We start from the raw sequence: 12525 nt of genomic DNA, 5'->3' as shown, positions 1-12525 counted from the left end.
TAGGGCTAGGGGGCGTGTCCTCGGAGGCCCCGCCCCATGCCGTCAGCGGCCGCGGCCCGTGGGCAGAGCTGCTCCCGGCAGACGGGCCCGGCGGGGCGCGGCGACAGCGGGGCTGCGAGGGACAGGCAGGTACCGGCTCCTGGGGCCGCGGCACGGCCGGGCGGGCGAGCGGAGCGCAGCTGGCGGGCGGGAGCGGGGTCTGCGGGCGGGGGCCCTCGGTCCCTGACGCCCCCTCCGCCCGCCAGGATGGGCAGCAGCTCGCTGTCCGAGGACTACCGCCTGTGCCTGGAGCGCGAGCTGCGGCGCGGCCGCGCGGCCGTGTGCGGGGACCCGTCGCTGCGCGCCGTGCTCTGGCACATCCTGGTGGAGGACTTCGACCTGCACGGGGCGCTGCAGGACGACGCGCTGGCGCTGCTCACGGACGGCCTGTGGGGCCGCGCCGACCTGGCGCCCGCGCTGCGCGGCCTGGCGCGCGCCTTCGAGCTGCTGGAGCTGGCCGCCGTGCACCTGTACCTGCTGCCCTGGAGGAAGGAGTTCACCACTATCAAGGTGGGCGCCTCCCCGCGTCCGGTCCCGTCAGCGATGGGGCCTCGGCTCCTTTCCCTGCGCGCTGCTGTAGGACTACCTCGGGGGAAGGCTGCTGGGGTTACCGCTGGGGAACCCGGGGTTTGGAGATAGCTCCCGGCCGAGGTCCCCCGGCCACTCCCTGTACCGAGAACAAGGGCGGGCGAGAGGCCGCCTCTTAGATCTTGTGCCGGTGTCCTCCCCAAAGTGGCCTAGTGCCCGGGTTGTCATGGAAATCTTAGGACAGGCGCAGGGGAGGGACCTGAAACCCCATGGTCTTCCTGAGCCTCCATCGACGGGGAGGCGGAGGCTGGGAGGATGTGAGGTAGGTGCTGGAGGGGCCCCTCTCCACCTGGGGGAAGGGCCTGCCCACCGACTTCATTCACCTCCGGCGAATGGGAGGTGTAGAGGCTGCGCGCGGGGCCAGGCCAGCCTGGACCACCCAGGGTCGCTGCCAGACTGAAAGCACCGACAGGGCCGCAGGCGCCCGGAGCTGATTCAGGGGAGGGTAGTGGCGTCATCGTGCACGTGGGCGAGGTACGCCTCCGTCGGTTGCCATGGCAGCGGCAGCCTTTCTGTGGCAGTGAGAACCGGAACTTGCCGCTCCACCCCTGCCTGCTTCCCGCGGTTCCAGGACATTCATTCATTCCCTGATTCATTCATGCAGGAGGGTGCGATGCGCCCGCGCAGTGCGGCTCTTCCTGGCACTGGGGCCACGGAGCAGGAGGTGGCCCTGCCCTTGGGGTGCTCACGGGAGGGAGAAAAGCACGCAGACCTTGGTGTTGGGCAACGTGGAGCGCGACCCCGGTCCTGCCTCGTCCTAGTTGTGTGGCTTTGGGCAAGTTAATCTCTGAACCAGTTTCTTCCTCTGAAAGGAGCACAAGCAGAGGGCTGCCTCCTGGGGCTGAGGCGGGCCGTGAGCAGCGGGCAGCAGCAGGAGCCTGACAAGCAGGCACCGAGCTGGGAGAGGCACCTGACCAGGGTCCTCACCTAGGCCCAGCGGCACAAGACCCTCCCGGGAGCTGTACTCAGCACCACCGTTTCATCCATGGGGTGTAAACTACACAGCTGTAACCATGAAACGCAAAGCCCTCTGCTCTGGAGACAGAGCAGCCTGATAAGAGAAGTCAGAAAGAATAAGTTCCTATAAACAAACACTGGAAGGCATATCCCAGACTAGTTACAAGGGGTGACAGGTGATGGGATGCAGGGGGCGCAGGGGAGTGAGAGGTCTCCAGGCAAGAGCTTTTCCAATTCTTTGTGTTAGCTTTTTTTTAAATTAGATCTTTAACGATCTGATGCCTGTACCCAGCCCCAAGTAATTCAGTTAGTCTCTGGGGGAGGGGTGGGGGGTGGCGTCTCTAAATGTTCCTAAAGCTCCTGGAGCGTTGTGTGTGAGCCGCAGCTGAGACGCTGCCCTCTCGGTCGGGGTGGGAGTGGCTGAGGCGGGGACGCGGGGCCCCTGGACGCCCGTCCATCCCGCCGGGAGAAGGGTGGCTGCTGCTGACCGGTCCCTACCCCACAGACCTTCTCCGGGGGCTACGTGCACGTGCTGAAGGGCGTGCTGTCGGACGATCTCCTCACCAAGAGCTTCCAGAAGATGGGCTACGTGCGCAAGGACAAGCACCGCTTCACGGTGGCCGCCCCACCCCCGGCCTGCCAGCTGGTGCAGGTGGCCCTGGGCTGCTTTGCGCTGCGGCTCGAGTGCGAGATCCTGGGCGAGGTCCTAGCCCAGCTGGGCACGAGCGTGCTCCCAGCCCAGGAGCTGCTGGGGGCGCGCCGGGCCAGCGGGGACGTGGCCTCCTGCGTGGTCCGGCTGCAGCAGCGGCTGGCCCGCGACGAAGCGCCGCCGCCCCTGCCTCCCCGGGGCGCCCCCGCCGCCTACGGGCCCTCGCTGGAGCTGTACCGCACCCTGCAGGGCGAGGGCCCCGAGGCCGCCGGCCTGTACGCGGCGCCGTTCTGGGAGCAGAGCGCCCAAGTGTGGGGCGCCGGGGGCCCGGCCGGGGAGGTCCCCGGCACCGACCCGCCACGGGCCGATAGCCCGCCCTATGGCGCCTTGGAGGAGGAGCTGGCGCCCGAGCTCGAGCCCGCGCCCTTCTCCTTCGTGTCGCTGCGCCGGGAGCTGAGTCCTCCCGGGGCGCTAGCCGCGCCCGAAGCCCCCGGGAGTCCCGCGCGGGCCAGCCCCCGGCGCCTGCGGGGAGACGGGCCCCCGCCCGCAGGGTACCGCGCGCACAGCTGCCTGCCCGCCGGCGCCCTGCCCGCCCTGCGCTGCGCCACCTGCCGCCAGCTGCACGCCGCCCACTGCGCCGCCCTGCCCGCCTGCCGCCGCGGCCACGCGCTGCACCCGCTCGGCGGCGAGCCCCAGCGGCGCCTCTGGCTGCAGCGCTCGCAGGTGGACGCGCTGCTCGTGGACGGCGGCCCGCGCGCCAGGCCCTAGACCCGGCAGCAGCTGCTGTGGCGCCTCCCGGCGGCCGGCCCGGCCCCCGCGCGGATGGGGCAGGAGGGGCGGAGACTCCTGCCCCTGCCGGAAGCCAGGCCTCCTCCCGGGCGCGCCGCCCTAAGTCCTCAGTGCCCGGATCCCGCCTGAGGGTGGCAGTGAGAGGGCCATCCTGCGAGCACATCCAGGCCAAATCTGTCCCTGCAAAGGCCCCTTCCCACCTCAGGACCCCAGTGGCCCCGTCCTGGGCACCTGCCATCCCCACAGTCCGCTGTCAGTGCCCTGCCTCTCTCCAAGCACCCGAGCGGTGGGCTCCAACACCAGGCACCTCAGAGGCCTGCAGCCCACATTAGCCCTGGGGCTCCGATGGGGCCGGTGGAGAGGGCTCTGCCATGCCTGGCTGACCCGGCAGGGAGCCCCAGCCCCTCTCTTGGGCATCAGAGGCGCTGTGTGAGCTGCAGGTCCAGTTCCAGGCACCTGTATCCCAGGTCATAGCCAGGTGGGGGGTGACCAGTGACCATAACCCCAGCTGCCTCCTTTCCACAGCACAGGGCCAGCAAGGCCAGCCCCCACTGCTGCCCTTGTCCCCCTCTGGGCCTTGTGGGCTCTGGGAGGCAGGAGAAGGGGGTCTTCCCCAGCCCAGAGACTCAAAGACCCCAAAGCCCAGGGCGTCGGGGCAGGAGAGAGGCGGGGCCTCCCGCCCACCTGCTGCCGGAAGTGGAGTCCAGGCAGGCCCTGCTCCCCAGGGGCAGGCAGCCGCTCCAGGGCTGCTCCCTGAAAAATAGCTTCCACAAGCAGGGAGGGGCGGCCTCTATACCAGCACCCCACTCAGCTGTGCCTGCTGCTGTTGTCCAACACCCCCCGCCACCCCACAAATGGGTCATGGGTCTGGACCTCAAAGACACATTAAACAACAGTGAAACTGCTGAAGCCTTTATCTGTCCCGGACTCCGTGCCAGGAGCCCTGTTCTCAGCGCCAACAAGTCTCTGGTCCCCGGCCTGGTGTACGGCCAGGACGTGACACTGACACCACCGTCTCCAGGGTCTGTCGCAGCCTAGACTCCAGACTGCACCCTGCATCCTGCAGGTTCTGCCCTGGGGTGCCCCCAGCCCCTTCCTGCCCCAGGTGACTGAGGGGACAACAGCAGAGTTCTGGGGACTGCTTGTCCCAGGCCGGCATCCTGCTGAAATGACCCCGGCACGTCCACCTGGCAGGGAGGAGGGCGTTGGGTTTACCAATCAGCAGCAGGAACCAGCACGAGGGGCTGCAGCCACCCCGTGGCCCACGTCTAGCAGCAGGGAGCCCTCCCCAGGCTTGCTGGCATATCCACATCCTACCCATTCCTGGGGGGGAACAGCGGGCACAAGATGGTGGCATCTGGCACTCCTGGACACCTCAGAGAGAATGGCCTCCAGGACCAGTTGAAAACCCTACCTCATCACGGCTTGCCACGCTTGCTTGGCCCCTCGGCACCTGAGGTGGGGCCAGGGGCGGCCCGCTTGTTGCGGTGGTGGGGGAAGGTGGGCATGAGCTCTGGCTCGCAGGCTGCAGGAGAGGGGCCTGCTCAGTGCTCCGAGGGCCTCGGCCCCAGCCCCCCCCCCCCCCCCCCCACACACACCAGGGCCTGAGCCGCGCTCTTCAGTGTCTGAGACGGCCCGGGGGGCCCGGGGCGGGGGGGGACTCACGCAGAGGCTTCTCCTTGAAGTAGGAGCTCTCCAGGCAGTCCCCAGCTGTCGCCCTAGGGAATCGACGGCCCCTTGGCCTACGGGACAGGCTCCCATCTCCCTCGCATGCTCACCCCCACCTCCCACTCGGGACAGCACATTCCCCAACATTGAGGGGGGTGGCAAGCAAGGGGTCTGGGGCCCAGAACCCCAGGGCAGGTAGGGGCAGTCGTGCCATAAGAGCCCCTCGAGCGGAGTCGGCTCTGAGGCCCCCACCCGGAGGCGTCCGCCCTCACAGGCCCCGGGCCGGGCCAGTACCTCTTCTTGGGGTCGTACATGAAGAGGAAGTTCAGCAGGCGCAGCCCGGCCTCCGAGAGCCAGGGGAACTTGTGCTTGAGGTTGTTGTACGGCTGCTTCCGCAGGCTGTACTGGCCGGCCAGCGGCAGCTTGGAGAAGCCCTGTGGGAGCAGGAAGCTGAGACCCAGCGAGGGGCCGGGTGGGGCGGGGGTGTCCAGGCACTCACTGGCCAGATGTTCTCACTGGGTGTCCCCAGCAGCTGCACGATCAGGTCGATCTGGTGGATTTCGGAGGTTCCTGGGAGGAGCGGCTTGTGGGCCAGCAGCTCGGCCAGGACGCAGCCCATGGCCCTGAGGGAGGGGGAAGGGCTCCTGAGCACCTGCTCAGCCCCCACAGCCTCTGCCGAGTGCCCTCCCCACCCCCCTGCAGCCCCCGCCTGCATCAGGGAACAGTTGAGGCCTGGGAACCCGAAGCAAAGTTCTGACACTTCCCCTTGGACTGCCCCTCCAGCCAGCTGGGAGGGGGGCAGAGACCCCACCCCGCCCGGGGAAGGGCCCAGGGCTAAGCTGGACAACCAAGGGCAGAAGCCCCCCCACAGCACGCCTCACCACATGTCGATGCTGGTGGTCTGGGTGGGGGAGCCCAGAAGCAGTTCCGGGGCTCGGTACCTGCACAAGAAGCACCCTCCTCGCTGCCAGCCCGGCCCCCCACCGCCAGCCCCTTTACAGACAGGAGCTCGGGGCAGCCATGCGGGGCCAAGCCAGGCCTGGCAGAGGTGAGTCACCTGGCTCTGCTGACTGGCACTGCGGGCCCAGGACCAGCTGGCCACCACTAAGGCCACAGTTCCCAGCCCCGCGTTGCAAGGATGCGCAAAGTCCCCACCATGCAAATGCCACCTGGGACCTTCTGCAGCTTCCACTGGCATCCTGCCACACTTCCCAGGCACTCACCAGAGCGTGACCACCTTGGGGGTCATTGGTTTCACTGGGACTCCGAAGGCCCGGGCCAGCCCGAAATCCGCTGTGCCAGGGGCAGAGGGAGAAGGGGTGCGGTCACCCGGGTGGCCAGTGTATCCCCCCAGTGGCAGCATCACACAGACCCCGCCCAGGTGCCCGCAGTGCCCACCTGTCTTCACGCAGCCCTTGTCCGTCATGAGAAGGTTGGAGACCTTCAGGTCCCTGAGGGCAGGAGGGGCAAGCAGTCAGGGCTATGGGGTCACCATGGTGACAGCGATGCTGACCAGTCTGGCTTCAAATTCTGTCAGGCCCCTCGCAGCCCTGGAGCCAGGGGGTGAGGCCTGTCCCGCCCCTCGCCCCAGCCCCCAGCCTCGCCCCTCCAGGAGTACACAATGGGCTCCTAGGAGGCGCCTCTGTGCCGCAGACCTTCTCAGGGCCTTGCCTGTACCTCACAGGCATGGGGATCCCCAAACAGATCTGACCTCCCCACCGAGCAGTTAGAGAACCTCCTCCTGCTGCGCTGTGGCCGCCCCTGCCCCTCTCCTGGACAGCCTGACGAGGACAGCTTGGCCCCTCACCCCTCACCTGTCGGGAGCCAGCCCTTCCCCAGCAGGTCACCCCCAGCCCTGTCCACCTGTGGATGATGAAGTTCCTGTGCAGGTACTGGAGGCCCCTGAGCACCTGCAGGACGATGCACTTCACCTGCACAGAGGTGGGGGCAGCTGTGGGCTGAGGGGCAGTGCAGCACCACGTCCACACCACCCCACAGCAGCCTCAGGCTCCAAGCATTTCCTACATGTGGAAAGCAGGACTGACCCCCCCATTCCCCCAGGTGGCATGTCCAGCTGCAGCGAGGCAGGAGGAGCTGTGCAGCAGGCACACACGTCACCCATGGGATCTCACAGAACTACACGCTCTGGCGGGCTGTGGCTGCTACAGACATGCAGCAGGACGTGCATCTTGCAGACAAACCCAGGGCTCCCCGCCGCACCTGGGCCTCAGAGAAGGGCGTGGGCATGTTCTCCAGGAGGCTGGCCAGGTCCTGCTCACAGTAGCCCATCACGAGGAAGATGCTGGGAGGAGACAAGCAAGGTGTGTGCGCCCCTCCCCCTCTGCACCTCAACGGAGGGAGGGCAGGGTGGGCTTGGCTGGGCCTGACAAGGGCCAGGGGCTGCTCACCTCTCCAAGTGGTTGCCCACGACCACCTCCTTCAGCTCCACCACATTGGGGTGGCGCAAGCGGAGGAGCAGAGTGATCTCCCGCAGGCTGCTGATGGGGATCCCTGCGAGGACAGCCAGCCCTCAGAACGCGTGCGTGCGCGCACACACCCCACTGCAGGCAGCATGCGGAGCACGTGGGGGCCCAGAGCTGGGCAGAGGGGAAGGCCCCTGTCGGGGGAGGGTCAGGTGGGGCCAGAGAGGATGAGGGGTCCTCAGCAGTGTGTGTGTGGGGGGTGCTCCAGGCAGAGGGGCTGGCAGTGATGGGGGAGGGGAGCAGGGAGACCAGGCTGCAGCTCAGGGGGCCCAACTCAGCCTATGAAACGGGAAGTCGGGGTGACGAGCTGGAGCAGCAGGTTGGCAGGCCGCTGGGTGCAGGGGAAGCCCTCCAGGTGCCCTCAGGTGAGTGCAGAGGGACGCACCCCACTTAGCCCTGGAGGTTCCATCCTGAGGAAGCGTGCGGGCCACGTGCACCTTCCCGCCCCTCCACCCCAACTCACCATCCTTCTCCTTGTCCATCCGCACCTTTTTCAGAGCAACAATCTCATCTGTCTGGGTGTCCCGGGCCCGATCTGGAATGGAGACACGTCAGGGTGGACTCCATCCTGGCCCCGGTCACCAGTGCCCTCTTCCTAAGCCTGCGCCACAGGAGCCAAACAGCTGCTCAGGATCTTCTCTCTCTGCCTCGACTCCCGCCCCTGCACCTGTGCCCCCACTGGGAGGTCTCACTGCACAGGCCCGAGGCACCTGGCTCTGCTCTGTGGGCTTTGTCCATCTGTGTAAGGCGGGGAGCTGGCCGCCAGCCTCTCAGAAGCACATCCCAACAAGTCTCTTTAGGTTTTCCTTCTCAGAGTCAGCACACAGACCCCAGCTCTGTGTTCTCTCATTCTAACAGCAAATTAAGATACTTTGCTTAGAGAAATAGCCCCCTTTTTGTGTGCATTATTGGCTTCCCACAGCACTGCACTGTAAGGCTCTGCACTGTAAGGCTCCCAGACATCTGGGATAATGACACGCAGCAAGTCACAGCTGCATTGGGAAGTCTGCATTTCAGGGTTGTGACAGTTATCTGCACCCAGTGGCTGCCAACTGATGCACATGTTTACTCAGATGAGCTGGGAAGTCTGTAGTCATTACACCGGGAATTAAAGTTCCCTTAGACAGGCTTCCGCCTGCCACCACAGTGGCTGTTCAAACACAGCCCCCTGCCCCAGATGTGTCATCCCTCGAGCTGCAGTTCCAGGCTGCTCTCCCTGATCACTCACACACGATGCCGTAGGTGCCTTCCCCAATGCGGTTCAGCTTCTCGAACTCTTTCACACTCCGGCATCGTCCCAGCTGAAAGAGACGGGCGGTACCAGTGGAGTGCATTTGGCAGCTAACAAAACAACTGAGGATGGATATTTCACACGTGATTTGTACTGAGGGGCAACACTGGGGCCTTGTCACACAGAAAAAGCAGGTGTAGTACTTGGCCACAGATGCTACCAGTGAAACATCAAAGATGACCTAACCATACCCAAAACCGTAGCCACCAGCTGTGTGGATATTGAAATTAAAGTAAATTAGAATTAAGTAAACTTAAAAACAGTTCCTCAGTCATGCTTGCTACGTGTGAGATGCAGAGTCTCCTGAGCAGCAATGGTCTAGGCCGTGCTTGGGGAGATGGCAACGGCCCAGCAACTTCTGTCAAGTATTTACCAGATACACTGGAAACACTTCTTTGGTAGAGGGTGCTAAATGTCCCCAACATCCATTTCTCTTTCTGTGGGTTATGAAACACTCCCCATGGAACGGGGAGGCCCAGCTGGTGGCCACATCCCCCAGCCTCCCTTGCAGCTAGGTGGGACCGTGCAATGAGACCCTGGCCAATGGGATGTGAGCAGAAGTTGCACACTGACTCCCAGATCAAAGAAAGCTGGGGGCTGTGCAATTCTCTGCCCTCTGAGGGAGGCTGGAGCTTGGATGATGTGCAGATGGAGCAAGGAGACAAGGAGGGAACTGGAATGTCTGTCCCACCTCATGGAAAACAGCACCTCTCTCTGGAATGTTAGGGAAAATTGAAATAAAGCCCCTTCTTACTTGAGCCACTGTATTTGGGGGTCTCTGTTCCAGCAGATGGCCAGCACCCTAATATGTCTTCAAAATGTTGTGCATTCACAGGTGGGTTGACTGACCATGGGTCCAATAAGCACTTTTCCTTGGGTCTCAAGCACCTGCAGCACTGCTACCTCCCTTCTCTTACCAACCCCCGCCACAGATCACATTATTTCCTGACACCCAGGAAATCAAGTCAGAATTACGTGGCCTGGCACTGATGCTCTCTCATGGTCTCACCTCGACCTCTCTTCCCTGCCATAGTCTCCCTTCTCACGATCTCTGTCCACACCAGTGCAGCTCCTGTGGTTCCTAATACCCTCTATTTCTCTTCTCCCCGACTTTGCTCCTGTCGCTCCTCCTCTCTTTGGGTTCAAATCCAGCCACACTTCCTGAGCCAGAAATGTTGCCCTCTCTACAAAATTTTCCACGACCTCTAGCCGAAAACAATTCCTTTCTCTGAAATCCTTGTCGCTGTTATGTCTCGCCGCACTCTGCACCCTCTTTGTCCGGGTCGGTCCTTGGCCCCTGCCGAGAGCAGGGTCCCCCACTCCCGGCCCTGGGACTCTGAACGCTGAGCACCCCCGCGTGCCTGATGCACGGTGACCAGCCCAGGCCCGAGCCTGGCTCCTGTTGCTCTATCAACCACGGGACAAGGGACTTGGGCTCTCTGCACGTCCCCGAGTAGAGAAAACACAGCGCAGCCGCCAGGGTCCAAGCCTGCGTCCCACGCGACTGTCCGCCCGTCTCTACAACGGGGCAAGTGATGGGACCAAGCGACGCTAACACACTCAGAGGCCCCGCACCGGGCCGAGCCGGGCCGGACGCTGCCGGAGCCCGCGCGACCCTGCTCCAAGCCCAGAAGGAGGCTGGCCTCCAGCTTCACCAGGGAACCCCACAAACCCCGTCCCGAGTCGGGACCCGGGGCCTCCGAGCGACCAAGCAACCCGGCCGCCGGCTTCCGCGCCCGCCGCGAGGAACTCTGGGACTGTCGTTCCCGCCCGCGCCGGAAAGCGCGCGGCTGCAGCGCGACCCTGAGAGCCCCGCGTGCTTCCGCCTGGCCGCGCCGCTGGCGAGGACAGCGCGGCCCCGAGCGGCTCCCCGTCGCACCCTGTGCTCCGGAGGCACCGTGAAGAAGCCGTCCTTACGGATACACTTCAGACGGATCTGCTCCGGCTCCGGCTCCGGCTCCCCCATGCCGAGCGCCAGCCACACTCCTCGTGCGCGCAGGCGCAGACGGGATTCCTCGGCGCAGGCGCGCGACCTACTTCCGGGGCGTGCGCGCCTTAGCAACGGATTCCAAGGGAACCCGGGGAAACCAAAGCTCCTGGATGCGCTCCCAGTGCGCAGGGTCCGGCGCGGCGGTGACCTCAAGGACGCGCCCCTGTCCCCGGCCTGGGCGCCGAGAAGCTCTGTGGTTACACTGAGCATCCCCTGTGCACGCTGGGGGAGTGTACGGTGTGTGAATAAAACTACTTTAAAATTAAAATTAAAAAGAAGGAGGCCGGAGAGCGGCGCGCGCGGGCGGTGGGCGGGGTCTGGGACGCGAGCCTGGGCTCCAGCCGGGGGCGGCAAGCGTTAAAGGGAAGGGTGGCCCTGGGCCTGGGCAGGGCCTCCGGGGACGCGGCGACGGAGGGATGGACGGCGGGGGTGTGCTCGGCCCGTACGCTCCAGCGGGGAGGCGGGCAGCGCACAGGATTACCCGTGCCGTGACAGACGAGGAGGCCGGGCGTGAATGGGGAGTGCTGGAGAGGGTGCATTTTAAGTAGGGTGCCGGGGCGGCCTCGCTGTGAAGGAGACGCGGGGAGAGAACAGACGGGAAGGAGCATTCCAGTGCGGGGAGTGGCAGATGCCGGCAGGGAGGGCGCGTGTCTGGAAGGGGTGGGAGGTGATGTCCTGGGCACCCTGGAGTGGATCCCTGAGAGCCTCCTAAGGACTCCGAGCTGTGTGAGGTGGGAGCCTTGGGGACTTTGAACAGAGAAGGGACGTTTTCTGGGCCATGTTGGGGATAGGCTGGGGGGGCAGCGGACGAAGAGGGCAACCCATGGGGGTGCGAGCAGTCATCCATGTGAGAGGGGATGCCCTGGGCCAGAGCTGTGCCCTCCAGCAAGCATCTGAGTGCGTCATCTGTGCCGGGTGCCGCTGGGAATGGTGCAAGGGGGAGGCGGCATTCAGGCTTAGTCCTGGGTGAGGACAGCCCTCTGTTTCAGCAAAGCCCAAGGAGAGCCCCAAAGTCACGGCCCTCCCTTAACCTACTGAAGGCCAGACCCTGGGCTGAGGCTCACTGCTGTCTTGCCCAGCTCTGGAGGGTGGAAGAAGGAACGCTGACATGAGGGCTGGGGTGCAGGGCTGGGGTGTCTGCAATGTGGTCATGAAGTGCCAGGGGAGCTAGTAGAGCCATGGCCAAACCTAGACGAGACTGAGATTGCTTTTGATCATCAAAGAAAATGCCTTCCCTCCCCCTTCCAGGGTTTCATTCATGCCCTGTGGTCTCCAGGAGATACTCAGAATTACAAGTGGCAATTCCAGCAAATCAGTAACGGTGCCAGTGCTTCAAGCTCTCGGCCAGCTGTGAGAACCAGGCTGGTGGCGGTGAGCAGGAGGTGTTCTGCCAGGCTCAATCAGCTCAAGGGGACATGCCAGCACCCCTCCAGCCAGAGGCAGGGGAGCACAATTCCCTTTACTCTTGCCACTACAGTTATCCTCCCGGAGGTCCTCAGTTTATGATGCTGGGTGCTAATGGGTGTCGGGTGTTTGATGAGCCGTGGTAAAGAACGGGACCTCCTGCCCCTTCGTGCCAAGCATGTGCTTAGGGTGGGTGCCCAAGACATGCCTGGAGGAAACGTAAGCAGTGACTTCATAACCAGCTCAAACGAGTCTCAAGTTTGAGGGGTTTTAAAGGTCACCAGCCCAGCTTCCCAACTCTGAGTTCCCATGCACCTCCACCCCGGCCTGGGTCAGCGCCTCCTCGGGACCTTCCTGGCTCTCTGGCTCACTTAGCAGCAAATCCCAAGAGAGAGGTAACTGGGGGTCCGGAAATGTCCTGTTTTTCAGTGCGTGGGCAGCCTCTGGGCCTACAACCAGAGGAATGGAGGCGCATCCCGCATGGGGCCGGGGGAGGGAGACAGGGAGAGGCACCCGGGGGGCGGTGGGGTGCCCGCATCCCCCCAGCCGTGTACCAGCTGCGGCTCTCCTCTCCATGCCCTGGGCAGGAGCTTCTGCATGCCCTGGGGTGAGCCAGAGGAGAAAAGAGGGCCCTCAGTCACAAATCCCCAACAGTTAAAGCAATTAG

General features: G+C 64.4%; 2 protein-coding genes across 12 annotated transcripts; one reads left to right on the top strand and one right to left on the bottom strand.

Annotated features, from left to right (window-relative positions):
- The first annotated feature begins 48 nt into the window (after positions 1 to 48).
- SPATA2L (spermatogenesis associated 2 like) lies at positions 49 to 3926 on the top strand. Of its 2 annotated transcripts, none has more exons than XM_037815536.1 (3): positions 49 to 129; positions 246 to 549; positions 2090 to 3926. In XM_037815536.1, exons 2-3 carry the CDS (start codon positions 247 to 249, stop codon positions 2999 to 3001), a joined length of 1215 nt encoding a protein of 404 aa, XP_037671464.1. In that variant the 5' UTR covers positions 49 to 129; position 246; the 3' UTR covers positions 3002 to 3926. The 2 variants fall into 2 exon arrangements, with proteins under 2 accessions (XP_037671464.1, XP_037671465.1); XM_037815537.1 differs by having other exon boundaries at positions 55 to 125.
- CDK10 (cyclin dependent kinase 10) lies at positions 3896 to 10468 on the bottom strand. 10 transcript variants are annotated; one of them, XM_037815527.1, is made up of 14 exons: positions 10344 to 10468; positions 8402 to 8474; positions 7637 to 7708; positions 7099 to 7201; positions 6911 to 6992; positions 6554 to 6621; positions 6089 to 6141; positions 5914 to 5983; positions 5572 to 5631; positions 5207 to 5313; positions 4985 to 5124; positions 4688 to 4740; positions 4437 to 4547; positions 3919 to 4209 (listed from the first exon to the last, which is right to left on the bottom strand). In XM_037815527.1, the coding sequence occupies exons 1-14, from the start codon at positions 10428 to 10430 to the stop codon at positions 3972 to 3974; spliced, it is 1317 nt and encodes a 438-aa protein (XP_037671455.1). In that variant the 5' UTR covers positions 10431 to 10468; the 3' UTR covers positions 3919 to 3971. The 10 variants fall into 10 exon arrangements, 9 of the variants coding, with proteins under 9 accessions (XP_037671456.1, XP_037671455.1, XP_037671459.1 ...); XM_037815531.1 differs by having other exon boundaries at positions 10382 to 10464; XM_037815533.1 differs by having other exon boundaries at positions 7637 to 7774; positions 10382 to 10448.
- Positions 10469 to 12525: the final 2057 nt, after the last annotated feature.

Source organism: Choloepus didactylus, chromosome 22, assembly GCF_015220235.1.
Source record: "Choloepus didactylus isolate mChoDid1 chromosome 22, mChoDid1.pri, whole genome shotgun sequence".
NCBI classification, from domain to species: Eukaryota; Metazoa; Chordata; class Mammalia; order Pilosa; family Megalonychidae; genus Choloepus; species Choloepus didactylus.
This window is presented reverse-complemented; position numbering and strand designations above follow the sequence as displayed.

What these genes read in the sequence shown, in the direction of transcription:
- SPATA2L (XM_037815536.1), top strand. Translation starts at nt 247, where the DNA reads ATGGGCAGCAGCTCGCTGTCCGAGGACTACCGCCTGTGCCTGGAGCGC. An exon ending in AGGAGTTCACCACTATCAAG is followed by an intron (nt 550 to 2,089) that starts GTGGGCGCCTCC and finishes CCTACCCCACAG; the next exon opens with ACCTTCTCCGGGGGCTACGT.
- CDK10 (XM_037815527.1), bottom strand. Translation starts at nt 10,430, where the DNA reads ATGGGGGAGCCGGAGCCGGAGCCGGAGCAGATCCGTCTGAAGTGTATC. An exon ending in GATGGACAAGGAGAAGGATG is followed by an intron (nt 7,202 to 7,636) that starts GTGAGTTGGGGT and finishes CTGTCCTCGCAG; the next exon opens with GGATCCCCATCAGCAGCCTG. An exon ending in CGCCCTTCTCTGAGGCCCAG is followed by an intron (nt 6,622 to 6,910) that starts GTGCGGCGGGGA and finishes ACCTCTGTGCAG; the next exon opens with GTGAAGTGCATCGTCCTGCA.